General features: G+C 47.9%; 3 protein-coding genes across 4 annotated transcripts; 1 reads left to right on the top strand and 2 right to left on the bottom strand.

Moving 5' to 3' along the window:
- Nucleotides 1–2,578: 2,578 nt before the first annotated feature.
- On the bottom strand, nucleotides 2,579–4,451 carry GFER (growth factor, augmenter of liver regeneration). The gene is made up of 3 exons (XM_061473956.1): nucleotides 4,204–4,451; nucleotides 3,703–3,914; nucleotides 2,579–2,886 (listed from the first exon to the last, which is right to left on the bottom strand). Exons 1-3 carry the CDS (start codon nucleotides 4,408–4,410, stop codon nucleotides 2,724–2,726), a joined length of 582 nt encoding a protein of 193 aa, XP_061329940.1. The 5' UTR covers nucleotides 4,411–4,451; the 3' UTR covers nucleotides 2,579–2,723.
- A 3,312-nt stretch (nucleotides 4,452–7,763) lies between these two features.
- On the top strand, nucleotides 7,764–18,481 carry NOXO1 (NADPH oxidase organizer 1). 2 transcript variants are annotated; one of them, XM_061473292.1, is made up of 8 exons: nucleotides 7,764–7,980; nucleotides 15,204–15,284; nucleotides 15,397–15,472; nucleotides 15,692–15,872; nucleotides 16,112–16,314; nucleotides 16,554–16,667; nucleotides 16,773–16,890; nucleotides 17,136–18,481. In XM_061473292.1, the coding sequence occupies exons 2-8, from the start codon at nucleotides 15,210–15,212 to the stop codon at nucleotides 17,800–17,802; spliced, it is 1,434 nt and encodes a 477-aa protein (XP_061329276.1). In that variant the 5' UTR covers nucleotides 7,764–7,980; nucleotides 15,204–15,209; the 3' UTR covers nucleotides 17,803–18,481. The 2 variants fall into 2 exon arrangements, with proteins under 2 accessions (XP_061329276.1, XP_061329275.1); XM_061473291.1 differs by lacking the exon at nucleotides 7,764–7,980 and adding an exon at nucleotides 14,674–14,766.
- Nucleotides 18,482–18,902: 421 nt separating this feature from the next.
- TBL3 (transducin beta like 3) lies at nucleotides 18,903–27,658 on the bottom strand. The gene is made up of 22 exons (XM_061473307.1): nucleotides 27,537–27,658; nucleotides 27,341–27,392; nucleotides 27,164–27,256; nucleotides 26,858–26,905; nucleotides 26,453–26,594; nucleotides 25,868–25,952; nucleotides 25,250–25,417; nucleotides 24,880–24,955; nucleotides 24,343–24,439; nucleotides 23,741–23,937; nucleotides 23,458–23,599; nucleotides 22,966–23,024; nucleotides 22,409–22,512; nucleotides 22,146–22,296; nucleotides 21,777–22,007; nucleotides 21,419–21,489; nucleotides 20,876–21,032; nucleotides 20,408–20,466; nucleotides 19,835–19,938; nucleotides 19,561–19,632; nucleotides 19,257–19,415; nucleotides 18,903–19,130 (listed from the first exon to the last, which is right to left on the bottom strand). Exons 1-22 carry the CDS (start codon nucleotides 27,647–27,649, stop codon nucleotides 19,018–19,020), a joined length of 2,493 nt encoding a protein of 830 aa, XP_061329291.1. The 5' UTR covers nucleotides 27,650–27,658; the 3' UTR covers nucleotides 18,903–19,017.
- Nucleotides 27,659–27,943: the final 285 nt, after the last annotated feature.

Below are 27,943 nucleotides of genomic sequence, written 5' to 3'. Positions count from 1 at the left end.
CAAGTCCACAGAGGTGATGATATCCCTGAGGATCACCCAAGTCAAAGCTCTTCTGCAAAGCAGTAAAAATTGGAGAAGAGATCGCAAGCATCTATTTTACCAAATGGCCACTTGGTGAAGCTACAAACTGCTCCATTAACATCCCAGCAGCCACAGGGGTGGCCTCATTATTAGGAAGCATTCACTGAAGACACCAACTTCAGCTTTAAGGCTCTTCGCCTACCCCTGCACCACTGCCAGGATGTGCTTTTCCTTCTGCACGCTTCTACCACCTCCTTGAGCAACATCAGGTGACAAAAACCTTGTGTTGCCACAGCTGCTCCCTTGATTTTAGGCAGGATATACCTTTGGTTTCCTCTCTACACTCCTGATATGTGGATGGTGGAAGGTTACCCTGCACCTGCCCAGCACCAACCGCTTGCCAGCAGAAGGCAGCAGCACTCCCAGGACTCGGAGATCAAGTGCACTTGCACACAAGAAAGTGCCACTTGCCACGCTGGCCCATTTTCAGTGTTAAGATGGAAAGGGAAGAGACGGGTTTTCCCAACCTGCTCACCTACACTGAAGCAAACAAAAAAGAATCTCATCATGGGTGATGAGACTGTCACAGAGAACAGCCAAGGGCAGACTGAGTAAGGTAAAATGAGTAGATTCCTCCTCAAACACAACCAAGTCTACAAATGCCTGTCCAGACACCCTGCTGCTAACACTATCCAGATAGAACTGGGGAGTTGAGGTCATGCTGACAAAAGCACAGGGTTACAACCTTTTTGTTGGTCCTCTCCCCATTACTGCATACCAATGTACTTCATTCTGGGGACCAAGTTTACCACCCAAAAGACAAAAACCAAGGGCTGGAATTTATTTGTTCTAAGCTCAACATACTGATAGGGAAATTAGCCAAGCATTTCTAATAACCCAGATGACACCTTCAGGTCATAAGCCAGACTGAATGCTTCATGAAGTACCTTATCATTGGCTTTGGATTCATGTTTAGAAACGTTACTACATAAAAGACTTCCAAGAACAACTAGTCCATAAAATTTGCCTCATATTAACAGGTCTGACTTGAAAGAACTTGAATGTACCATAAAACACTGAAATGCATTTCTGAAGTTCTTATTGCTTTTCTAACCAGAGGAGCCCTATGCACACAGGTCTGAAGATCAAAGTCCTGAAATAGGAGCTGTCATCACACTCCTATTATAATAAGCCCTACTGGTATTTCCAGGTTACAATCTATGAGCAAGAGTAAATTTACAGAGGTACAGCAGCACGTGAAATAAGGAAACTCTAAAATGCATAAGAAAACCTCAGCAGGAAGTACAGGGGAAAAAGCCTTCTACTGTCATGGTTTGGGCAAACTCTTCACAGCCAGAAATGCAGTAAAGGGCATTATCTCAATATCTACTCTAAGAACTTGAAATTCTTTTGACTTTTGTTTGTTAGCTGAGTCTTTTTATCAAGAGATACATGTTTATATGCATAGGGTGTTAATTTATGCTGCTATTTCACTTGAATCTGAAATTCACACTTCTTTATCAATACACAGATGCAGTATAGCTGACCTAGGAAAAGTACACATAGCATGGATGCTGATCAGTACCTACAGAGGGAAGCTGCTCAAGGGGCTCTGAGTCCCCTGTGCAATAAACACTACATTAAGCTGACATCGCAGCCTTAAGCAGGACTCAAATACCAGGGCTTGTAAAGTCCTTTTGATCTAGAGAGGTTTTTAGCTAGGACATAACACCAGAGTATCAGCCAGGTCAGCAAGTGCCAACCAAGAACTTCAAAACATATCTCAGGAATGCTATATGTGAAACAGAGCTGAATATGCTCCATTACAGATACAGGGGGTCAAGCTGTTTTCATCACAGACTAAAGTTCACAGCAGAGATTAAGAGGTTATCTGCTTTAAGAGTAAACAGTTCGGTAGAACTTAGCACTTCTAGATCCAAAGAAAACTGGCAATCAGTTTAAAACATCCGAATTTCACCCAGATATGTCCTTCAGATATTTCACCATGGATACTTCATTCATTAGATGAATGTTGCCTAGCTCTGGTTTAGTTTTCCTTTCTACAACATCCTCTTACATGGTAGGTCAAATACAAGAATAAAATGAGAAATCTGGGCTTCATGATTTCAGTATTTAAATTCAATGTACCTCCCTTCAGGCCTTTCAGGAGAAGGAAATGGATGCAAATTTAACAACAAGCACTGGAGATGTCAGAGAGAGAGAGAACTGGGGGTACAGACTTGGTGCAAAGCATGGCATGAATAGCAAATGAAAACCAGAATTAATCAGATGCATTTTCTAAACCATCAGGATAACGCCTGCAGAAAAACATGAAATGCCACAGGGCAGCCATGTTCAGGGAAAATGAACAGTCAGAAACAAGCAAATACCCCTAAAATAAGGAAATGTCACAATGAAAAAGTCTCCACGACTTTGTCAGAGCCTTCATTTCACAGGTTTCTCTCAATTGCTGTGTAAAATGTGAGGCCCCAGTCCTTCAGGTAATACATTTTTGTCATCAGTTATCAAAATATTATTAGGATAAGCTTTTCAAATCCACTTTTAGAATTGGTTTACCTTTATTTCCACGAGCCATAGCAGTCACACACACAAACACACAGTCACTGACTCACACATCTCCCTGCAGTGACTCCACACCAGATTGGATTGGTCTGATAGATATCCAAAGCAGTCTCTATGGATTAATCACAACTCCCATCTTTCCAACCATCGCGCCAGCGCTCATCCACACGAGAGCAGTCAAATTCTGCTTTCCCCAATTTCCTGTTCACTTCATTATGAAGAAGACACAACCACTGGGAGAAGTTAGTTCTGTTGCTAGTATCAGGCTGATTTGTACGTAATCTGCAAACAGGGAAGAGGAAACAAATGTTACTTCTTTACAGCCATCAAGCTCAATTCCCAAAGCAGGCGCAGAGCACGCAGCCAGAATCACCTTCTTTGCTACTGCAAGATGAGTCCCAGAGAGAACCCAGAAGCCAAGCCTCCACTATAAAATCCTGCTGGCTGCAACTGGCTTGATTTCATTCACTGCCTACTCTCGTCAACTGGAAAAGATGCAGGAACCAAACGGCTCAGCTATGATAAAAAGCAAGAAGTACTCGAGTTCATCAAAATGCCAAGCAGCTGCTTTGCCATGTGGCGTCTGCTAAGTCAATAATTAAGTTTCAAATGGGTTTTTCTGCATGTTCATCATCCAGAAAAGAGGAGTTGAAACCCTCAAGAAACAAGCTGACAGTAACAGGAGTGTAACGCTTTGTGCCTCCACTGCTGAGGCTGCCAACAAAGGGGGTTTTCTGGGGTACAAAAACACTCGCTTCCTGAAAGCCAAATTACTTCAAGTCTCAGCCTAATTCCACAACCAAGCACAAGTCCCGTTTGAACCAGAAAAATCACACAATTGCCCCGGGGAGGCCTCGGGGGCAGCACGCAACCTAACAGCACAGGAAGAGCTATAGAGTTTTGAGTTAAGTGTGATACAGGGTTAACCAACGTACAAGGGGGTTAGAGGAATTCGCTATCAAGCCCATCTCTGATGGATGCAACAATGGAACAGAGCAGTTCAGGGAGCTACAAGCCCCAGCTCAAGCAGAGCTGCCCATACACAAATCACGGCTGCAGCCCGGCATTTCAGGCAGAAACCACCCTAAACCAACTCACCTTTCCCTCAGATCCTCAGCGCAGTGCTCGCAGGGGTAGAACTTGGAGAAGAGGTTGATGAAGTCTCTCATGTCCTTCTGCTGGGCGCCGGTGGGCCGGTCAGGGTAATAGGCCGCCATGGTGTGCAGGAACCCCCACGTGCTGCGGCCCAGCTGCTCGCTGTCCAGAGGACAGTTCGGTGGTGGCTCCTTCTCCTCTGTGGCCGTCAGGTCCTGCAGCAGGAGAAAGGGTTGGGAGGGGATGCGGTACTGGGTGGGGAAAGAGCCCCTCTGCGATCAGATGGGGAGATGGAGGAACGAGTCCCTCACACCCAGTGGGACAACATGGAAGCCCCCTTCACCCTCTCACTGAGAGGAATCCCTGGCCCCTTACACGGCCTGAGGAGGGGGACACACAGCCCCATCACAGTTGGAGGACGGGATGGAGACCCAGTGCACAGCTCGGCAGGGGTTAAGGAGGACAGCCCGCCCTCAGGGTGGCAGGGGAAAGCCGCCGCCTCACCCCGCCGCCCGGCGCTGCCTGCTTCCTCTGCTCGCGGAGCCAGCTCTTGAAGTCCGTGCAGGCTCGGCACGGCTTCTTGGACGGCTCCTCCGCCCCGGAGCCCGCGGCCCCGTGCGGGACGGGGAAAGGGAACGTGAAGGGGCCGCCCTCAGTGCCCGGGAACGGAGAAGCACCGCGGCCCCGCCGGCCCTCGCTGGGCGCCGCCATCTTGGCGCCGCGGTGCACCCTGGGCTGAGGGGGAGCCCGCCATTTGAAGCGGTCCCCGGTTACCTCAGGTGGCACCGGGCGGCCGGGAGCGGGGCTGCGGGACGGGACTCGTTGCTAAAGCAGTTCGTTGCTGAGCAGTTAAAACCCCACACAGAAAGTGTGTGTTTCTGGTGGCTGTTGCCAATAGAGTGGCGAGTTCTGCGTTTGAGTCTTCTGAGGAGAGTTCTTGAGTTCTGAGGAGAAGTGACATGAGCCTCCCGCCGACGCTTGCCCACCTCACATCTGTGTATGTATATAGATAATAGAATCACGGAATGGTTTGGGTGGAAAGGGACCTTAAAGCTCCTCCAGCTCCAACCCCTGCCATGGGTAGGGACACCTTCCACCAGAGCAGTTTGCTCCAAGCCCCTGTGTCCAACCTGGCCTTGAACACTGCCAGGGATGGGGCAGCCACAGCTTCTCTGGGCACCCTGTGCCAGCGCCTCAGCACCCTCACAGGGAAGAGCTTCTGCCTAAGAGCTCCTCTCAGTCTCCCCTGTGGCAGGTTAAAGCCATTCCCCTTGGCCTGTCCCTACAGGCCCTTGGCCAAAGCTCCTCTCCAGGTTTCCTGTAGCTCCCCTACCTGCCATGGGGATGAAGGGCCCCTCAGCGTAATCTCCAGCACAGTGATAGGATCACCAGCGTGATTTAAAAGCAAACAAGCAGATAACTCCATTCCAACTCCTGCAACTGTAGCAGAACACGCCTGTATCATATTTTACATGTTTTAAGACCTGTCACATGCTTGTAAGCTTATATTGAGGAAGAATTTACCCACTTCTTTCCAGGAGTATTTGCATGCTTTGCACCAGGGCGGGTACATCAGCCCAGGCCTTGCCCCTGCTCTTCGGTCCTGAGGGGACATTCAGCAGCTCTGCTTTGATTCCTGGTGAGCTACAGGCTTGTAAGCACGTGAGGATGGTGACCCAGCTCCTGGGCAATGGTCCAGCATGGCATCAGCTTCAGGGCTGAGTCTCTCACCCCTTGGAAAGGTGAATTAGTGCAGGTAAAGCTTTCGGCCAATTCACCCTCTAGTCTGGCGGGTATGACCCCCTGAAGCACACATGCATCCAACCTCTGAGACACAGCAGCCTTGGGAAGCTGTTTGCAGGAGGTAGAGGATGAAAAGTCGAAGGGCAGCAGCACAGGCTTGCTCTTTCTCTTCTTTTTGCCCTGATGCCATCATGCTGGTGGTGGGTTTGAGGCCACAGGGTAAGTCTCCCATTGTGGACAATGCACTCTAGAATGGGAAGTTTGTATCCACTGGCACTTTTCACCTCTTCATGTCCTGCAGGTCAAGTGAAAAATAGGACTATTTTGTTTAATGCAAACAAATGTATGGAAAGGATGGAGGGAGAACAAAATATCTTCAGAAATCTTGTGTTGGAGGCTTTTGCCTCCTGTCCCTATTCCTCTTCCCTTTCAGCTGTTGTGGCCTAGGACATTCCTCCTTAGCAGCTCCTGTTGCTAGAACCAGCTGTACTTCACCACATCCTATCCCTTCCAGGCCTATCTGAAAGGCTCTTGAGTCTCTGCCTGACATGAAGTGCTGTGCTGCTGCCAGTTCTGCAAAGACACAATTTGTATGGAAGTTGCTGGAAAAATCCTGCTCATTTTCATTTCATTTTCATTTGATGCATTTACCACAAGGTGGTATGAAATGCTGAGTGGGTAATGCATCATTTTAGGGAAATGCTTCACAGATTTGCCATCAAAAACATTTCAAACCCTCTGCTTTACAGACCTGTTCCCTGGTCTGCGTAGCGCTGAGCTAGTGACTGGAATCTCCATCTTTGGGCCTCCTGATTATCAATGCTCCATTTCTTATTTCATGAGAACATTTCTTTGTTGATATTTGGGAGTGAGGGAGAAGAGACATGAATAGGAAGTACTGAAAATGGCTTTGTTGAAGTTCTACACAACTGTATATCTACATTTCATACATCAAGGAAAGATCAAGTAGGGAAAAATATATTCTTTAAGTTTGCTTTCCTTCCCCACCAATAAATGTTTAAATGATGTTGATCACATCATTCTTTTCCTTTAATTCAGGAGAAAAAAAAACAGGTTTGCTGGTATTTGGAGGAGGGACCTGGGGAATTTCCTGCTGTGCTTTATTGCTTAGCCTTCAGCAATGAAATAGTTGTGGAGATGTTTCTAAATCAAAGCAGCCTGTTAACAGTCTGTTTGCTCTCTTGTTAGTGATTTCATTTGTTGAGTTAGTTAAAATACAAGCCTGATTTATATTTCTTTAAAAGGAAGAAGTTCATAACCTGGAAATAAGCTGTTGCTTACAGAGGGATTTGTGCTCAGAGTTGGTCAGCTCTTTAGGAAAAGGTGCTCCCAGTTTTCCCCATGCACCCTCACCACTGGCGTCATCTTGTTTCAAAGCAAGCAAGGACAAAAATGGAGAGATGCTGTGATTGAAAACGGAGCAAGGAAATTCACTTTACTGTCTCTAATTGAATCCCAGCACAGAGCCTGATTAGTTCTACCCAAAGGAAGGAACACAGCATAGAGCTCACTGAATCTACCAAATAGGTTCCTCTTCCTAAAAGCTCCTTAATCCCTGACTAGGATGGCAGTGACGGGTATTACCAGGAAGCATTAGTAAAACCTGTGCTTGAGAACATGAAAAGGGTGTGTTTGCCTTTCTCAGAGGAAGACTGCTGTTTGATGTTCTCCTCTTATCTTTGGTGCTTGCTAAACATGAGCTTGGGAACTGACAGGGGGTACACAGGGAAGGAAGAAGAAATGGGCAGGTAACGGGAGCTGACCCCTGTTTGAGGCCAGATATGCATCCATCAGCTGGGGATGGACATGCCCTGGCCCTCTGAGAATGAAAGTCGAGTCAGGATGGGCAAAATGAATGGCACAGGCATATTCAGGGTGGGGTTTGGGCAAGGAGAAAGGCCTGAGCTTAAATGCAGCTCTTGAACAGGGTGACCTTAAGGACAGGTGATGTGAAGGAGGGGTAGCCCCAGGGAATGGAGACCCCAAGGATGGGTGGTGGAGTACTGTGTTCAACTGGCACAGGTTGCCCAGAGAAGCTGTGGCTGCCCCATCCCTGGCAGTGTTCAAGGCCAGGTTGCACAGGGCTTGGAGCAAGCTGCTCTAGTGGAAGGTGTCCCTGCCTGTGGCAGGGGCTGGAACTGGATGAGCTTTAAGGTCCCTTCAACCCAAACCAGTCTGGGATTCTGTGAATAGTATTCTCAGAGGCTCCTGCTTCATTTGGGACCCTAAACACTGAGTTTTCATTAAATTATTTAAAGTTCTTTGGAAAATGTTACCCTACACCTCTCAGCATCCTTACCACACTTTTTGTGTTTTGCAGGTAGTTCCAGTTGAATATAACTGTTACCCTCTCCAGGGGAACACACCAACAGGAAGCTACCTTGTATTTACATGTAAGGATGTAAACCTTAAAGTCCAACCAGTTATAAAGCCAGCACCAGGAATTAGTCATGCAGCTGTTTGTGAAATTACAGGCAACTAGGAAATGAAAACAGAAAAAATAATGTATATTTCCAGGTGAGTGAATCATATATTGAACAGTTTTGCTTGTATACAAGAAATGCATCACCTGCAGAATTTCCCAAGGTGTAAATTTATCTTCTAATTTCCAGGAAGGAGCATGCTGTCATACTGACACATTTCACTGCCAATGAATGGGGGAGACACTGATCTCAGTTCAGATCCATCCAGAGCTATTAAAAGATGCTCAAAATAGTCTAAGACTTGGCACAGGGTTTACAAAGCCTCTGACTTGCTCGAATCTGGGGTCTATACCAGAAGGTGCAGCATGTTATTTTGCTGTTTATGCTGGGTTTTTTTGTGTGGATCCCTTGCTGGTTAAAATGAGGATACACAAGGAGTGGGGTATATATTTGCAATGGCAGGGATAGGGAGAAAACCTGATTATTTCCTGCAGGTTGGCACAGTCAGTCGTCTCATGTGTCCTATGCTCCAGTTGGTCTCCAACATCCCAGAATCTCTCCAAGCATCCATGGACTCAGTTAATACATTCTGAGCACAAACACAGCAAAACTGGGGGGTTCCTTTTGTGCTCTTGAAAAATAAAGCACAAAATCCTCAGCAACGCAGCTCTCCCTGATTATGGGATGATTCCTTTCTAGAAGTAGGTCAAAGCAAGGGACAAAGCAAGTTGTAAATCTCCATGGTGGTGGAGAAAGATTATTCTCAGCTAACAATAGCTGTAAGAATGTGTGGAATCAGTAGGAATTAAACATTAATGAAACAACAGTTTTTCCACATTACTCTTCTCCCTACCAAGCTTACAAGGGAAGATTAAACATTGTCTTTTCCCTGTTTTCTGAAGGGGGAAATGAACACAAGGGTCTTTCTTTGCTCTGAAAATAAACTGGAGAGATAAGACACTTTGCATATTGTGCTTGTTGACGGCAGTGGGGAATGAGGAAGGGGTAAGAATAGGACGAGCAATCTCTGACTAATCTGGGAGGAATACAATGGTCTTGTTTCTGGTCTTGTCTCTGATCAGACTTCCCCATATTCAGTATGAAGTAAGAATAGATTTGGCCCAAGTGAAACCAGTGTTTGTACATGTTCTCTGATGCTTGCTTCATGTGCCATTGTCTGTACAGGTTGTGCTGTTGGGATGTTGGGATTTTCTCCTCCTGGATGTTGGAGTGTGCAGTCAGGGGCTTGGAACCCCTTGGAAATTCAAGCTTGCCTTCTGTATCCTGCACATCCCATAGCTGGGGCCCAGCATGTACACACATATGTGGCCTCGTACCATGCAACACACTCATCAACCACCTTTTTCTTTTCTGTAGGAAATTATGCAGGAAGCTTTCTCTTGCAGCAGCTTAAGTTACATCCTCATCCTTCATGGAAATTTTCTTCTTGAATCATGCTTTTGTCTTGTGCATCACCTTAGAAAAACATGCCACTTTTACAACGGAGCTAGGGAGCTATTGCAACAAGTACTTGGGAAACAGCCTGTCCAGTGTGCCCCAGGCAGCCAGGAAACCTGTGAAAGGCAGCTTTCTCCCTGGGCTGGGCAGCTGGATCTCAAAGGCATTCCAAGTTTTCTCCACTCCTCTCACCCCTCTCAGATGGCTGCTGTGAACTTTTGGGGAGTTTGGTGCAATGCTGTGATTTCACTGTCAGTGACCTTGGGGGGAGCAGGACCCCCATGTCCTGAGCCCTGGTCTCCTGTGTGGGGCAATATCCAGAGATGTCCCAGCATGAGACCACCACAGGATATTGAAGATTAAAAGGAGTGGGACTCAGAGAATAGTTTAGGTTGGAAAAGACCTTTAAGATCATCAAGTCCAGCTGTTAACCCAGCACTGCCAAGGCCACCACCAATACATGTCCCCAGGTGACACACCTACATGTCTTTTAGGTACCTCCAGGGACGGGGACTCCACCACTGCCCTGGGCAGCCTGTTCCAATGCTTGACAACCTTTTCATGGAAGAAAGTTCTCCTAATATCCACTCTAAACCTCCCCTGGTGCAGCTTGGGGCCGTTTCCTCTTGTCCCATCCCTTGTTCCTTGGGAGCAGAGCCAAGCCCCTCCTGGCTCCATCTTCCTGTCCGGCAGTTGCAGGGAGCAATCAGGGCCCCCCTGAGCCTTCTCTTCTCCAGACTGAACCCCCCAGGTCCCTCAGCCATTCCCCATCACACCTGTGCTCCAGGTCCTGCACCAGCTCCGCTGCCCTTCTCTGGCCCCACTCCAGCACCTCAATGTCTCTCCTGTAGTAAGGAGCCCAGAACTGAATACAGGATTTGAGGTGCAGCCTCACCAGTGCCCAGTACAGGGGGACTATCACTGCCCCCCTCCTGCTGCCCACATTAGTGCTGATACATGCTGGCAAGGGGTTTCCTTGTGGAAAAGGCAGAACAAGGACTTGTGAGAATGAGGCTTTGCTGGCTGGGACTGTTTCTAACACAGCTCAGGTAGCAGCACTGCAGAATTCCTTTGCCTTCCTTCCAGCAAGCACTGCCTTACCACCCTGAGCTGGTGGAGAGCAGAAACAGAAGCGCTGCTGTATGTGCTCAAGGGATTTCTGAATCGGATTTCTCTGCCACTGAAAAATGCTTTCGTGCCTGCAGCAGCTACTGAAATCAGGAGGAAATGAAATACCTTCTCCTGGATAGGATATTGCAAAAACTCTCATCTCAGCCTGTGTGAAAGTTCAACTGCTTCCTTTGTTCAGGAGCTGAAGGATGGTTTTGTCAACTCCAACCTCTGATTTTTTATTCTGATATTTTTTTAAATAAGAGGCTCTTTATCTATTTATTTGAAGTCTAAAACCTCTTTGTACTCTTCAAACCAGCTTTTAGCAGCTGGGCTTTTCATTAAAGGTGCTGATAGGTCATGTGTTATCGCAGGTGACCTTCAAGAACAGCAAAGGGCAGGTTTTGATCCTGAAGATGATGGTGGGAAAAGCTGAAGCTTTCCTACCAGCATCATTCCAGGGAAGGCCCCTGCTGGCTGTGCCTGCGGCTCATTTCCATATCTCCTTCTTACAGCTGTAGTTTCTCAAGGGTGGTTTGAGGACTTTTTCTCTCTTTGCCTTTCCCTGGTGAGTCTAACCTCTAGCAGTTCCTCTTGTTCTGGGCATAGGAGGAGAAATTATTTAGAGCCCCACAGATATTCAGCCATCTACAGGTCACTAACCAGCCAAGACCTGGCTTACATACGTGGTAAAGGATGTTCATAACAGGGCTTCTCCCCTTTTTCATGTGTGGGCATTTGCAACAAGGCCATGGCTTGTCAGACTTGGAAAATGGCTGTGGTGGAGCTGTGAAGAGCTGCCTTTGGCTGACCCAAGCATCTGCACCCTCAAACTCTACTTCTGGCTCTCATTTGGTGCTGTAAAGGATTGGTCCAGGCACTTGTCTTACTAGGCACTTGTCTTTAGTTATGAGGCTGCTGTAAGCACACTGGATTAAGTTATTCCTGATCCATACTGAAATGACATGAAAACCAGCCCCTTGGCATTTCACACTCAGTGGAGGGAAGCTGGTCTTGTATTTGAGACAGCAGAGGGGGCAGCCTGGGTGGCTGGGGACTCCCCAAAGCTACTGGATGTCCTCCCCTGTCCTTCAGGGTGGGCTGTTTGGGGCAGGGACTCTGGTAGGACTCCCCATGATTACACCTTAGTCCCTTTCTGTGACAAAACCAGTATTTCATATACTCAGAGCACAACTTTACGGCAGTAGTGATGCTTTCGGCATAGCCAGAGGCAGAGCTCCACCTTTGCAAGGCGTGTGTGGCTTTCTTCTCCATTTCTTTTTTCTTTGGTTTTACAGCAGGCTGCAAAACAACAGTTTTATTATGGAGGAAAACTTGTCAAAGATGGACAGTCCACTCCTATATATAACTTGTTTATTTATGGTCTCTTTTGTACCTTCTGAAATGATTAATGAAAGAAGTAACTGCTCTCCTTGAAACCTGTGTAAATAAATGCTAGCAATGAAACCGCAGTGCCAAGCAATACTTGCCAAGTCTTACTTTTTCCAGGCAGACCACTCCTCCCCTATGGTTAATAATTACATACGAGGTACCCATTTATGACAGGATGACATGGAAGTAGTAGAAGATACTGAGTAAACTTGACAGTGTCAGGGAAAGGGTCAGGGTTTGGGGGTTTTGGTGAGTGTGCTCAAATGTAGTGGAATTAATGGCTTCTAATCAGTTTTTCATCGCTCCCAGTATCGATGCTGCTGAGCTGTCAGGGCTTTGCAGTGATGCTGTGGAGGAGCACTTGTGCTGGTGCAGAAGCAACCTGGCACAGCCCTTCCTATGCTTCTGCAGTTAACATCACTAAATCGGGATGATGTGACTCTTAGGTGAGTCTCTTGAGCAGTTTCATGACATCAAACTTGACAACAACAAGGCAACAATACTGCTGTAACTGCAGAGCATGAACCAAACACTCCAGGTTGACACCAAAAGTGTTGTTATGTCTGAGTAGTGCCTGGCCACTCTCCCTCCATACTTCTGCCCTGCATTGCAGCAACCTCCACTTCTGGATTGTGCTCTCTTTGTAACTAATTACTGAGTTTTGCTCATACTTGCTTTATACAAGGTTCCTGTCACCAGCCAGTCTCCCCCAGAAAATCAGCTCTCCCACCTGCACACCAGCTCTGCAGCCTCAAGAGATTTGAGCAAGCTGCTCTAGTGGAAGGTGTCCCTGTCTATGGCAGGGGGTTGGAACTGGATGAGCTTTAAGGTCCCTTCAAACCCAAACCATTCCATGATTCTGTGATTTACAAACCCCATGTACTTTCACCTTCCTGATGCAACATTTAATTATATGGTTTTGACACCCCCCTCTTTGAATTCCCTGAGAATGGTGAAATACAGCAAAGCCTTTGGAACCAGGAATTGCCAAACCCAAGGCAGTTTCCTTCTCTTCTTGTTTTGACTGACACCTGCAGTACCTGCCTATGTGGAGCAATGTGCTGTCCGGTGCATAGAGATTGCAGCTCCTCTAAGATCTTACTTATCTTTGGCTTTTCCCATTCAGGGTAGATACATTTAAACCTTTACAGTCTTGGAATGGCTTTAACCTGCCAGAGGGGAGATTGAGATGAGCTCTTAGGCAGAAGCTCTTCCCTGTGAGGGTGCTGAGGCGCTGGCACAGGGTGCCCAGAGAAGCTGTGGCTGCCCCATCCCTGGCAGTGTTCAAGGCCAGGTTAGATGGGGCTCTAGTAGATGCACGTATTTTTGCTGAACCCTTTGTGAACAGAGGGATGGAGGGTCCCATTCCAGGGCAGCTGAGGGCAGTAACCTGGTCTGCATCACCTCTCTGCAGGGCAGCTTCTGCCCAGTGCATGGGCCAGCAAGTGCCCTGGAGATGCATCAAAGGGGTTTTCCCATCACATGTGTCCACAGAGCTGCAGTGCTCACTGTATAACTTTCCTTTCCCAACAGAGGGCAGATATCCAGCACCAATAGATTGAACTGCAATGAAAACCCTTCCTCTGGCCCTAGAAACTGCCATGCTGCTGTGCAGGAGTAACTTCCCGTGCTCACGAAACACAAACCAAGGCCCTACTCACCATTTTTTCTGGCTATCCAAAAGGAATCTTGTTTCCCTTCCTAGTCAGATTCTGAGGGGGATGGTTGGTAGATGAAAGATCATCTGCAGCTGGGACACCAGGTATAACTGGAAAATGAAAGGGAAGTCAGGGCTGAGCTCTCAATTTGGGCTCCAGTAATGATAATGATTCAATTCAGGCTTCATCAAAGAAGAGGAGGAGGGGGGACAGAGAAGGCGGTTTGATCACACACTGCCCATCAGCCAAGTCATAACCTGAAGCACGCTAAAGGCATGTTCAGTGAAAGGACAGGCTTTCAGGGCTGCAATTATGGGGCCTGCAATGCCTCTGGGCAGTGGGAGCTGGTCTATGGGATGAGCTGTGGGTCACCCTGGATGTGTATGGGGTTCCTTGATGCAGGATGGGGTGCACAGCACTTGAAGCTGAGTCTCCATCGTGTATTTACACCCAAGAAGCTTTGGGACTTTTCCAGTTGTGCCCTGGGGATGTGTTTGTTCATCCTTTGCTCAGCAAGATTGGCATCAGCATCTCCCACTAATTTCTAAAAGCATGCAAAGCTACCAGAAATCCACTTAAGGTGTTTTAGCAGATGGGACAAAGCAGTAAAGAGATGAGATCTGTAATCAAGTTGTGCTTGATTTGTGCTTTACGAGCCATGGTGTGAATTGGGCTTTGGGGCTGGTGGGAGTGCAGCTGCATACAACAACTCGTTATATGTGTTATAAATATATATATGTAGATATTGCCATATGTAACATATATGGCAATATAGGCATAAACACAACACATCCATCCCTGTAAATGCACTTCAGTGCACAGGTAGCAGGTATCGTTACCCCAGTGACCTCCTGCCACCCAGGGATGATAAAGGGAGCAGGCACAGGGCCAGGCTTGCTTCCTGGGAGGTTTCTGGTAAGGGTGTGATGTAATAGGATAAGGTAAGATGCTGAACTCTGACCCTGCATCTGCACTGGGAGTATCTGCATGTTCAGAGCAGGTAAAAGGCAAGCAGTAGTTTGGCAAACTATGGAATTTCTACCAAGTTAGTGGGTGGAGGAGGAAGCAGGAACACCTGTGCCCTCCCTCCTGTTCCAGCCTCCTGCTCCAGGGTATTTAATCACTAGAGTGGTGTCTGGAGCCACGTCTCTGGTCAGCTTCTGGTTGCCCTAGGGAGGGAGGAGAGGCAGAGGAGGATGAGCTGCATCAGGTACCCAGTGGATGTGAAGGCTGTCGGCTTGATGCAATGCAGAAAGCAGAAGGTACTTTAATATTGGGGTTTCTTTTGATTTATTTATTTTACTCCTTAAGTACTATTTACAGGCTGGGACACCAGAGGCCTTTCTGAGATGCTCTTACAGGGGTATGTTTGCTCATGTCCCTGCAGTGTTGGGATTAGAGCTTTGTGATGTAGGACAGGGGGCTCTTGGACTTGTTTTTCAATCATAGTATCTTAGCATCACAAGAAAAGTGCCATCTTGAATTCTGCTCTCACTGTCACAAAATTCCTCTGGTTTCAACAACAATTTGTTAAATATCCATTTGGGGCCCTAAAATTAAGGAAATATTGCTGTAGGTCTAATGTTTAATTTCATTTTTGGATGTGACAATCTTGCAGCCTGAAGTCAGCACTAAACCACAGCCCTGGATATTGAAGCTGTGATTAAAAATGCATTTCTTTTCCCTTTTCTATTTCCAGAACTACATGATGTTTGTGTCTTGGTCAGATCAGACCAACATTCTCATCTACCGGACATTTGAGGACTTTAAGAGATTCCATGTAAGTGAATATCTCCCAGAGAATAGGGTTCCCATGGTAGGGAGGGGGAAAGAGCCCAGCAATGTGTGGGGGCTGCAAAGCACCACTGTTCTCTCCTTCTCTTTGCTTTTAGAAAGAGCTGAAGAGAAAATTCCCTATTGAGAGTGGCTCACTCAAGAGATCTGACCGTACACTGCCCAGGTTTAAAGGTGAGAACAAATCTCTGATGGATCCACAAACACAACAGAGCTGTTGGGGACAGTTGTAACAGATGACACAGACTTCAGTCTCTGACCTTCCTCTGGAGCAGATTAAGTGCTTCCTCCTGCTCATGGCACCTAGAACTAGGGTTACAGCAACTTGCTTTGATCTATTACAGACCAGAGCTGTTGTTACCTTACACCAACTTTGCTCTTCTGATTTTAAAGATGCAAATGCAAAGCAGAGGAGAAGTGCGAAGCCAGACAGGTGCCTGGAGATCCTGAAACTGCTAGAAACTTATTCCCAGGAGCTGCTGAAAACAGCTGCCAAAATCTCCCAGGGTGAAGATGTGATTCATTTTTTCAAGGCACAGACCCAAGACCTCGATCCCTCCTTTCCTGAGAACAGGTATGGAATCGTACTTGTAGTGTCTTCATGAAACAAAAATGTTACAGGATAGGGATGGAGGAGAATACATTAGCAGAGTTACACACCAGGGCAGCAGAGCAGGGAAGCTCTACTGACTGTTCTAATGCATGCTTATGTTGTTTCTGATCCTGCTGCTTAGATGATTTGACCAAAATGAATACTAAACTCAGCCTCCTGTGTGAGTTTTCAGTAAGCAGATATTGAACTTCATTTTGCAGCGTTGTGATCATGCCATCAGACATTGGAGGGGAGAAGAAAGCCCAGTCACAGCGGCGGCAGCAGCAGCCCTCCTGTATTACATGGCCTCAGGCCTCCCACAGCTACCGCTGCATCGAAACCTTCGAAACCAAAGACACAAAGAACAAGAGTTTCAAAGTCACTAAGAAGGAAATAGTTGAAGTGCTAATCAAGGACATGACTGGTATGTTTGATTGGGAATCTTCAGTTGCAGGAAGGGATGGTAAAGTTGGTTTCATAGGGTTTTGTGGGGGTTTGTACATGATGTGCTCACCTGGATTTACACAGGAGAGAGGAACCAAGTGTCAGTGAAACACCAGCCAGGCACTGAGCTGCTCTGCACAATGCCCTGTCTCTTGTGGCAGAGCAGGGATTATGGTCATCTCCAGGCTGTTAAAACCCTTTCTTTGCTGTTTGCTGCAGGGTGGTGGCTAGTGGAGAACGCAGACAAGCAGATAGCCTGGTTCCCAGCCACCTACCTGGAAGAGATTGATGTCCACAAGGACATCCATAACGCTTTCTGCTCAGACAAGGAGGGTAAGTCTGCTGCTGGCTCCCTGGGAGCCCGCATTCCTCCTTCAAAACACAAGGATGGAGGCATTTTCCCCTCAAGGCAAACCCAACCTCTCCCTCTCTCTGCAGGCAGCCTGTACTTTGTTGTGAGGGCCTATGAGTCTCAGAAGGCAGATGAACTCTCACTGAACAATGGAGTCGTGGTGGAGGTGGTCAGGAAATCCGAGGATGGCTGGTGGCTGATCCGGTAAGGAGGCTTATTTCCAAAGCTTTCATTCCTTAAGGGAACTGGTTGCCTGCTGTAGGAGCATCTCGCTCACTCCTCAAGTAGGGTGCCAAGGAGCAACCCCCGAGCTGGCTGTCCTTGGCTAGAGATGGTTTCCCTTTCCTCCCACTCCATCTCAGTATTGAGCCGAGTCCTCACCTGCCTCCCCTTGGTCTGAGCTGGGAGAAGGGCTCTTTCCAGTGTTGCTTTTCATCCATCCCCCTCAGATACAACAACTGTACTGGCTACCTGCCCTCCATGTGCCTCCAACCCTACAAGAACCCCCACCACAAGCTCCAGACCATCATAAACTGTGGGCTCAACATCTCCACCCCAAACCTCTGCTCCTCCCTGACGGCTCCACAGCTTCTGGGTGAGCACAGGGTCCAGGCTTGCTCTTCCCTTACCTGTGAAGAGGACCTGAGCTCTCTGAGAGGCAGATCAAGGTCTCTGCCCAGGGCCAGCTCCACCCCAGACTTGGAGTCAGACAGCACATCCCTGAGCTCGGGGGGCTGCAGTGAGCAGGATGGACAGCTGAGCTGGCAGCCCAACCTGTCAAGATCCCTGCCTGAAGTGGAGCAGGCCCGGAGCCCTCCCCTGGGACACGCCTTGGCCATGCACAGCACTAAGTCTACACGCCTCACCTCCAAGGACAGGAACGATTCTGGCTTTGTGGAGTCATCTGCAGCTGATCTCAGCTCCTCCCTCACTGACCCACACGTGGCCACTTGTGTCCCCAAGGTGCCCGCACGCCCCTCGCCCCAGGAGATCCTGCAGAGGTGCAGTACGGTGACCAAGCGCGCGGTGCAGCGCTCTGGGCTCCGCTCCCCAGCTCCAGCATGTGTTCTGGGAGGCACAGATCCAGCCCTGGACCAGGCATCGCCTCATCACTAAGGCCCCATGGGATCCCTGGAGCAGCAGCATCGTTATCAAAGGACACTGTTAGATCCTAAGGAACTCCAGGGACTGGCTGTACTGGAGGATTTAGTTGTTTAACTTACAGGGGAGTCAAGGCAGCTCCTGTGTAAGTCAGAGGTCACTTTGAACACGGTTAATTCCCCCTCAGGCAGGTATTCACACTCATTCCTGCATTATTCCCAATGCTACAGCCACCAGGAGAGCAGAGGAATGAAACCCGGACACTGAGGGACTTGGTGAAATCCAAAGCTACCATTATTGGTATGGGTGGGATGATGCTGCCATGTGAATGTCATTTACTTGAACCCCCTATTTTATAGGTTTTTATAAAACTCTTTGATTTTTGGTGTTTGGGAATTTTGGTTTGTTTAAAGTTTAAATCAACTCGGTTAGTGCAGAACTGACCCTCAAATACATGAGCTGGCTGGTGCTGCTGAGTGGCTGTGAACAGAAGTACCTGTTGGCTGGAACCCTCACCTCTGACTGTTCCCTACAGTGCCATCTGTACAGGCACAGAAACAAGTGGTTGTAACACAGCTTCCTTCCCAGCTGGGGCAGGGGCCAGAGCCCATTTTTAGGAGCAAAAACATTCCCCTTTCAGGGAGGTCTGTGAGTTAGTGAAATCCTTACCCTAAACTCATCTGATAGAATTGAGTTAGAAAACTTAACACTTTTATGGGTATTGTTACCATTAATTTTAGTTATTTTCCCAAATACCTTTATAACAAGCAGTTCAACCAACTTGTGAGGCGGTAGTTGTTCTCTTTTATACACTGTCTCCAGAATAAAGCAGTTAAATATCTATGAAGATATTACAAAGATGCTTGGAATTTATACTTACACTGCCCCAACTGGGCTTTGGATATATCATTGCCAATAGCATCTCCAAACTCCATAAAGTCTTTAAATCTCCAGTAAAAAGCCAGGTTCTGTCTTTACCTCCAAACTAAGTGTTCTTTAAGGGTCTGGCCATGAAAACTCAAGGCATGAAGATACAAAGGGAAACCACAGCTTGAGCAAAGAAATGACCCTTTCCTCTCATTAAGCCCAAGGAGGATGAAATGTTGGACATGTGGTAGAAATCAAAACTTCGTAAATTTATTATAAAACACAGGAGCAGTCCAATTGCCATACCTGGCAGGAATCTGGTCAGGCTCTTCCCTCTGGGAAGGGCCACTGGTAGGATCAGGCTCACAGAGTCACATCTTCCTGACGGGCTGTATCACCCAGCCTCATGTTTTGCCACATGAAGTCAATGAACATGGTGGCCTGTAGCAATCGGCTCAGCCTCTGGAAATGGCGCTCTGCAGAGAGAGAAAAGCCACCTTTGCTCACCAGAACAGGGAAGATCTCCCTTTAAACCAAGGCAAACAGGGAATGCTCACACCAGGAGGAGTCCCGAGGCTCACTGCTCCTGCAGCACAACTCACCGGTGTAGGGCAGCAGGGACTCCACAGCAGGTTTAATGCCAGAGTACTGCAGGAGGGTCTCTGGTGCTTCGTGCTTCAGGAGGGTTTCAACAACAGCCTGGGCCTCGTGGCAGTTCCGGGAGTTGGTATTCCATGTCACCAGGAATGCTAACACAGCCTCTAGGGAGGAAGATAATCTGCACACACTGCCAGTTGCAGTGTGACTGAGGAGCTCAGGTCAGAACAGCTACACCCAGAACCCTTTCTTGAGCTGTCAACAAGGACAACCTAAAGGTTTTAGCATTTAAACCAGGTTTCAACAAACCTTTCTGATCCTTTCGGAGCCGAACAATGTTCTCTTCCAATTTCTTTCTCCCATCAGTTTCCTTGAGGATGTCTGTAGGAAAGAGAAATGAAGAGTCATGGACTGGGAGCAGGGAGACCCTTTGTTATCTGAGGTGATCCCACTCAGGAAAAGAGGAGTCACAGGAGAAAGGGAAAGCTGAGGCTTTCAGACAATTAGTAGTTGTCTACTAGAAGAGATATTCTGGAAGGCACAGAGGGCAGAGAAGGGCCTTCAGAGCACAATGTGGACTCACCTTTGATGACCATCAACACCGTGTGTGGCCGATCCAGAGAGATTGCCAACCCTAAAGCTTTGAGGTATCTCTTCTCATGAAGCAAGTTAGAAAGCTCTTGTTCTCTGGAAAGCAAATCAGGATCAAGAGAGAGGTAAACATTTGGCTGGTAACAAAACTGTTTATACAGAAACAAGCAGACTTGGCAGTAAGTGTGCTGAGGTTTAACACCAGAAGTTAATGGTGCTGCCAGTGAATGCCTCAGTGCTCTCACTGCACACATCATCACCCTGGCACAGTCAAGGGCTCCCTGAGCTACTCAGTGCTGGCTGAAGCAGGAGAAACTGAAAGCAGGCTTTGACTTTGCTTGTCTTACAAGTGCATATACATGAGATTAATCAATTGTCAAGCTGACAGTATCACAGCAAGGCTTTGGAGGAGCTACAAAGTGGAAGAGACTACTGTGCCTTGCCAGCCTCTGAACAGCTCCGTGATGTAATGTCTGGATCAGAGGGAGCTGGATGGCTCTAGGTGTAGACAGATTCACTGGACAGATTGTCCTTCACACCTCGTCATTGCACAGGATCAACTTACTTAATAATCTGCTCCTCCTCTTTAGCTTGAGCTTCTTTCTCTTCAATTTCAGTGACATCCTATTAAAACCAGGATACAACTTTGTCAAATCTTGCTTTAACACAGATGAATTTTGATTTAGCCACCAAGTGATTGGGAGAACAGTTTCTGCAGCAACATCTCCAAGTCATATAACTTCAGTGTTAAATCCAGCACCCCCCCTCCAAAGCACCTTTAGAACAATAGCACTGGGGCAGGCTGCTGGGGCCCATCTGCTACTCCTTTTACATCAACTGGGGAAATACACTATGGCAAAAAAAAACCCACCCCAAAACCACCAGATGGGCCTCACTGACCACATTTCTAAGTGCAGAAAAGAGCACATGGCCATGCTGGGACAGTGAGGAATGAGCCACTGGAATCCTGAGCTCTCCAACTACATTCTGATCACTAATCCCAGAGGAAACACAGGAACACTCTGTACTGTACCTTCCACAGAGTGATGCAGGAGTCAGTGGATCCTGTCACCACCATATCATCTTGCTTGTTGGAGTGAAGACCCCAGATTTTATTTTCATGACCATCTAATGTTTTCACACACTCATTTGTTTTAATTGTCCAGAGTTTTAGGAGACCATCAGAACCACTTTTGGAAGAGAAAGAGACAACAGAAAGAATCATTGGATAGATCCATTCTGGCTCTGCCCCACCTCAAATACCAGATAAATCTGTGCCATTCCAATGCCTTCCAAACAGAATTAACCATAAATATCAAGGATGAGATGCACCCTCAGCTCTCATGCACTAACTATAGTGTGTGTCACCAAGCCAGCAGCTCACCAGAATCTACTGTGTAGCTGGAGGAGACAATTCAGCCCCTCGAGAAAGCTTGGCATAAACATGGCATCTTCCTATCAGTCATTCAATCAATTACACACATAAGACTCTTCCCTCCTGCTGCTGATACCAGCAAAGAGGTTTCTTTCAGATTAGTTTTAGCATCTTCTCCAGACTCCTGGTGCAGGCACTTACCTGCTGAGTAGCTGTGTTCCTCGGCTGACAAAGATGATCTTCAGTACAGAGGCATCGTGACCTTCAAAGGTCTGAAAACAGAGAGAAAGCTCAGAAGCACCAGAGCTGTTGTCAGGCTTTGAGAGAGACCTCTTCCAAGAAGGTAATATTTACTCCTAAATCCCAACTAAGTTCCAAAAAGCAGCCTCTATCCTCACAGACACAGGAGAAAAAGACCAGATCTGGACAGTTCTCTTCCTTTAGTATGTTGCTACATTTCAGCTGCATTAACCAGCACATTCTATCTTGAAGCAGCTTTAATCAAGCCCTGCAGCACACGAGGGTTGCCTAGAGCAAGGGGCAGTGTGATTCTCATTACCTTCAGACAACTGAAGTCCCGAATACCCCAAAGCTTCAGGGTCCCATCTGCTGAAGAGGTGGCCAAGACTTGATCCACTGGGGAGAACTGCACACACCAGATCCCACGCTTATGGCCAGTGAAGACACCCAGCAAAGAGCAGTCGGAGCAGGACCAGAGCTTGGCCAGCCGGTCCTGCGAGCCTGTGGCAATCAGCTTGTCATTTGGAGACACTGTCACGCTGTTTATGTCCTAGGTAAGGCACACAGAGGGTACAAAGCAGTTTAAGGCTTTGCTCTAGCTGTTGGAAAGGTAATAAATGCAGAGTGCAACATAGGAGGGGAAGATGTAAGTACTAAAATCATGTTCTAAGATCAGGTGGAGCATTACCTTGTTATGACCCCTCTCAGTCACTTTTGCATGAAGGGTTTCTGGGCAGGAGATCAAGGCTGCTTTTGCTTTGGAAGTGAGGTGCTCTGGGATATTCCAGATCTTGATTGTGCAGTCCTGGCTGCTGGTTACTATGAACCTTTCTTTCAGTCTGAAAGGAATAAACATGTCAGGTGTAAAGAAACTTTACCTACACAGAACAAAGGCCTTCTCCTCCTGTGCCTCATGCTTGCAAAGGGAAACCCTTGTCTGATTTGTATTACCTCGAGCAAGCGACAGCACCAACCCCATGAGCATGGCCCAGTCCTTGGGCAACACAGATCACCCTTCCATCTTTGTTCATCCTCCAGACTCGAATGCTTTTGTCCTGGAATGGGAGAGAACAGAACCCACTGTGCGTTTTGGACAGTGATTGGTTCCCAATGCAGTCACCACATCCATCAGAGCAGGTGAGGGCAGACATAGCCAAACAGTGCGCTGCAGTCTGGGATGCCAGCATGGAGGTTTATTTCTGGGTGTATCTGAGCACTTGGCACCAAGTTTCCAAGAGTTTTTACACACAGCTCCCCATCAGTATCACACTAATGCTACCTCTGAACTGTAATGCAAAGCCAAAACGCTCAGAGAATGACACATCTCCTTTCAGGCTGATAAAATACAATCATGTTTTCCTAGGGATGTTAAAAAGGGATAATGGAAGAACCTTATTTTGGAGGGATGTAGCAGACAGGAATCCTGCCCTTTCTGGAGCACCAAGAAGGAATATGACCCTGCCCATAAAGATCACTAGGCATAAAGGGTTTAATGAAAAAGAACACACCTTAGCACAGCTGACGAACATCAGGCCTTTTCTGAAGACATCCAAAGCAAGAATTGTTTCTAAACAGAGAAAAAACTCAGTTAGATGCAAAGTTAATACTGAAACTGGAATGAATGGGGAAGTGACGAGTCCACCACTTTGTGACTGGGAACAGGGCTGGGACACAACGTGTCCACATGCACCACACAGTGACTGGCTGCTTATGGTGCTGGTGCAAGCCCATGACTTGCAGCCACAAAACTGCACTCATACCTGCATCTTGAGCTCCGATTTAAAATAATCTCACTGCTAGTGAAAGGGACTGAACAGACAGACCCAGAAAAACTGATGTTTGCAAACCCAGGAGAGCAAAACAGATCCTTTCTCCACGCAACTCCAAATGGTGATGCTGCTCCAGAGAACTCAAGCACTCCAGTCTCCACACGTGGATTGTGAGAGATCAAGCTATACTTGCACATCTCTCACCCATCCACATCAGAGCTGACCACTGACCTGTGTGGCCATAGAGGATCTGGCAGTGCGATGTTGCCAGCTCAAACACCTTCAGCTGAGGGCTGTTGGTAGCCACCACAATGTGAGAATCAGCAGGCCCAAGGAACTTCACATCCAGAACCTCATCGTTGTAACCTGCAAGCTAAGGAGGGCAGAACAGACACAGTTGAACAACAAAAAGCTAGTTAGAGAAGTACTGAATGGCATCGTGCTTTCCCCAGAAGCAGAGCTGATCCCAAAGTATGGATAAAGGAAGAGGAAAAGGGAGGTTAAGGGTTGTTACCTGCTTCTTAAGCTGAAGAGTTTGAGCATCATAGAAAATAATGTTGTGCTCCACAGACACTGTGACAATCTCATTTCTCTCAGGCACAAGCATGCACTGGGTGACACTGCACTCGCTGGCCTCCTCCTTCAGCTCAAAGGGCATAGGCTGGGAATACACACAAGCAGCTGTGGCCACTTCCCAAACTTTCAGGATACCTGATAAAAATAAAGATATAAATTACCCACTGTTTTAGACAGTGATTGTCCAAAGAATATAAAACAAACTCTGGCCTTGCCTACTGGAAATTGCTCAGCAGCTTTAAGGCAGGGCTATGAAGAGATCCAGTCACAGCCACAAAGAGCCACAGTTCTTCTGTCCAAACCAAACTTCATTGCAGTTTGAAAGCACACATAGATAAAGCTCCATGGCATGCCTGATCAATCCTGCTCATTTACTGCTGTTGGATTCAGGAGAAAGCTCTGCTCTCCAGCCCTCAGGAATTCAGCCCAAGGATTCTGCCACCCATAGAACACCCATCCCAGGTATACTGGCAATACAGTGTCGTAAGTACCATCCTTCCTCAGCCTCCAGATCTGGCAGTGACACACCAGGACACTCACCTTTGCTGCCAGCTGTGACAAAGTGCAACCCTTGTTTCTTCACACCCAGCTGAGAGAAATCGCCCTTTTCTGGTAACAAGACAGCAGCTTCCACGCTCTGCAAATGAATTGGCCAAGCACCAGCTGAGCACAAGAGACTGGGCTCCCACTTCAGCAACCAGAGCTGTGAACAGCCTGCTAGTGCTGACACACACACACAACATCCACACTGCTGCCCCAGACTGCACAGCTACTGAGAACTGGCAGTGGATACAGCGAGAGAAGGAAGGTTTGACATGAGTGTCCTTCCCTCCTCTAGCACTGGGGCATTGGAGGCAGCAGTAGCATGTATTTCCTCAACTGCCCAGGCACAACCGCACCGAGCAAAGAGAAGAAGAAAATAAAGAGGTTTAGACACAGAGTTTTAAGGCCTTTGGGAAGTATAAGGGGGAGAAACCTCCTTTCACCATATAGAGGAAGCTAAAGAGGGAGAGGTACTGTAGGGCTGAGCTAGAAACTGCAAAGGATCTCAGAGGAATAAGTGAAATGCAACTTCACCTCATAGACAGGGACAGTGTGTTTGTTTTCTCTGGTTTTCAGGTCCCACACAATGCAGATTTTATCCCGGCCAGAACTGGAAGGTAAAAGAGCAGGTTTGGTGCCAAATCCATTCAACTCACACTGTGAACTCAAACTCTGAGTGCCAGTTTGGAACTGTGGGGGTTCAGCACCTCTCTGAAGAGGCCCATGTGAAAGAAAGCACCAGCCTTCTATATGGCAACACAGGATACTGCCAGAAACACCCCTCAAGCAGACACTGTATACCTGTGGTTTGCTTCTCCTCACAAAACCCTCCCAGACCCTAAAGAAACCCCCAGTCTCTGGCAGGTGAAGGGGAGAGACAGGCTAAAACCCTACAGACTTTCACCTAAGGAGCGTGTTTCCATCTGCAAACACCAGTGAGGTGACAGCACTGAAGTGTCCATCCAACACAGCAACACACTTGCTGGTATTCAGGTCCCAGATGCGGATTTTGTAGTCCATTGAGGAGGAGAAGAGTTGTAGACAGGATATATCAGGGTGGAACTCCACAAGGCTGGACGGAAGGAGATGCACTTGAATGGGACAGGAGTAAACTACCTGGCATTAGCCTAACAAATAAATATGCATTCTACACAAAGGGATTGACAGATTGATTGACATCAATGTACTTTTGATTGACTTTTTTGTAGGACTTCATTCCTCTGCCACCCATTTACAACTGATCTTTGACAGTCTTTTCATGTTCTTAATGTACATCCATTAGCAAGCACAGATATTCCATTTACATCCCAACAAATTCCTTGACCAAACCCTTTTTTCTCTGGGCTAAGGTCAGTCATAGCCCTGCTCCTTCCCTACACATCTCACAAGTCAGGAAGCAGAAGAGCCCAGAATCTGCTTCAAATGGGCCTTTACATTCCATTAACTCAAGACATCTCACATCAGTCCCAGCATCCGAGCACTACATTAATGCCAGTGATGGACAAATATGACTTATCCTTACTGTACAACTCCTGAAGATCCTTTTAGGTTGTGTGTGCAGTACTGTTTGATCATATCCCAGATCTTAATAGTGCTGTCACAGCCACCTGGGAATAGAAGGGCACATAAGAATGAATTATGAAGGAGAGAGAAGAGGTCCAACATATCAGTAAATGTAAAGTTTCATGGATTGCAACGGCAGCAGAAGGAAAAATGAATCCAGTAACAACCACCCACAGCAAGAGGAGCCCAGGGAGCACCTTACATCTTCAGAAAGGTGGACAAAACCTGACAGCTCAGAGTCAGACTTAAGTACAATGAAGTCACAGGTAATGCTTGATCTCCTCCACCTCCAGGAGTCCCTGTTCTACACCAGGATAACTATGCTGCACTGTCTCACAGATGCCTGCTATTATGAGCATTTTACATTGAAAGGATTTCTTGCTGTCTGCCAAGACATCATTGCTATTCAAGTAAAACCTCCTCTGACTCTGCCTGACCTCAGGAGATCGCTACCTCGGGCTGTGTCCAGCTCAGCTGAATTATTCAGAAGCTGAAGGGCCACTCGATATCCCTCTCCCCATGTGAGCAGGAGGTAGGCCCATACCTGTGGCCAGCAGTGTTGAGGTAGAGTCAAAGGCCATGGCAGCCACGGGCGCTACATGCACGGCCTTCCACGTGCGGACACACTGGTTCTCTCGCCAGTTCCACTGCTTGAGCAGCAGCGCCCGGCTCCCGGTCACAAGGATCTACCCAAGAGCAAGGGGAAGGAAAGCACAATGAACCACTAATTTGAGTTCAGTTTCTGTCAGTCCTTACATACAAAGCATGGAAATGCCCGCTGATGTGATACTCTTTACAGCTCAGTCTCTCGGTGTTCCTCTGACTCAAACCCAGAGGGGAGAGAGATAGAAGCACCTCCATAGAGATCTCTGGAAGCACATGCAGCTTTCACTGGCTTTATCAGGAGACCTGACAGAACAGCCAAGAAACCCACAAAGCAAACACATACCTTATCATCAGGACTAACAGCAAATGCAGTGATGTCCTCCTCCTCCTCCTATGAAAACAAAAGGTAAAACCCCATGGTTAAAGCACTCATGGAGGCTCTCAGAGGTCTCTTCTCTATGTGCTTCTGCTGGTGCTGAGCACAGCAGCTCCCAGCTGCACTTAGAGACAACACAAGTAGCATCTGCCTGTGTTTAGAACCTCCTCATCCTCCCCTCTGCTTTAGATCAACAGCAGTGAAACACCCCTGGAGCCCCTGAGAGCCCTCAGGGGTTTCACCACCAGCCATGGAGCCTGAGCCCCCCGTCACCTGCTGGAGGCTCTGCAAAGCTCCCGTTTCCACCTCGATGATATTGAGCTTGTTCCCGCAGGGGCAGAACATGAACTTCCCATCTCGGTTCACCTGGAGGAAAGGGAACAGGAAGCGGGAATGGCACAGAGCCAGGGGAAAAGGGTGTTTCCAAACCCGCCTCGGGTCGGGCATTACCTGGACTCTACCTCCCTTGTAGAAAGGCTCGATCTTCCTCGACACGGCGTAGCTGCAAGGCACAGAGAGACCCGCGCAGGGACGCGGTTAAACCCAAACCATTTGGCCCCAGCACATACGTCCAGCCCCCGCGTCTCCAGTGTCCCCAGCCCCGCAGCCCCCGTGCCCGGCCCCGGACACTCCGGTCCCTCCTCACTTGCTCTTGAAGCGCAGGGCGCTGGCGGCCGCCTCCTCCATGTCCAACACCGCATGCGGGCCGCTTCCGGCGCTCCCGGTTGCTACGGGAGAAGGGCACCGTTTCCGGCGCATGCGAGTGACGCAGACGAGGGAACACCACCAGTGCCATGACTGGTGTGGCACCGGGCAGCCTCCGGGATAACGGATGCGAACAGCCGGTACCGTAGCACCGGCGAGGCCAGAACAGCCCAGCAGAGCAGAGCATCCCTGCTCTGCCCGCAGGAAAGCGACTTCCCGGCCCCAACCACCGCGAAAAACGGGCGATTTATACGATAGAAACAACCAGAGACTCAACACACGGGCTTTCAAGTAAATCCACCGTTTATTGCATATCGAAATACAGAACAAGACCATTTCAAAGTGTTT

Source organism: Pezoporus flaviventris, unplaced genomic scaffold, assembly GCF_033815535.1.
Source record: "Pezoporus flaviventris isolate CSIRO_AGI_PZ_B2104156 unplaced genomic scaffold, CSIRO_AGI_Pfla_v1 ptg000078l, whole genome shotgun sequence".
In the NCBI taxonomy this organism is placed as follows: domain Eukaryota; kingdom Metazoa; phylum Chordata; class Aves; order Psittaciformes; family Psittacidae; genus Pezoporus; species Pezoporus flaviventris.
Note: the sequence above shows the minus strand (reverse complement) of the source record. Positions and strands in the feature narration are given on the sequence as shown.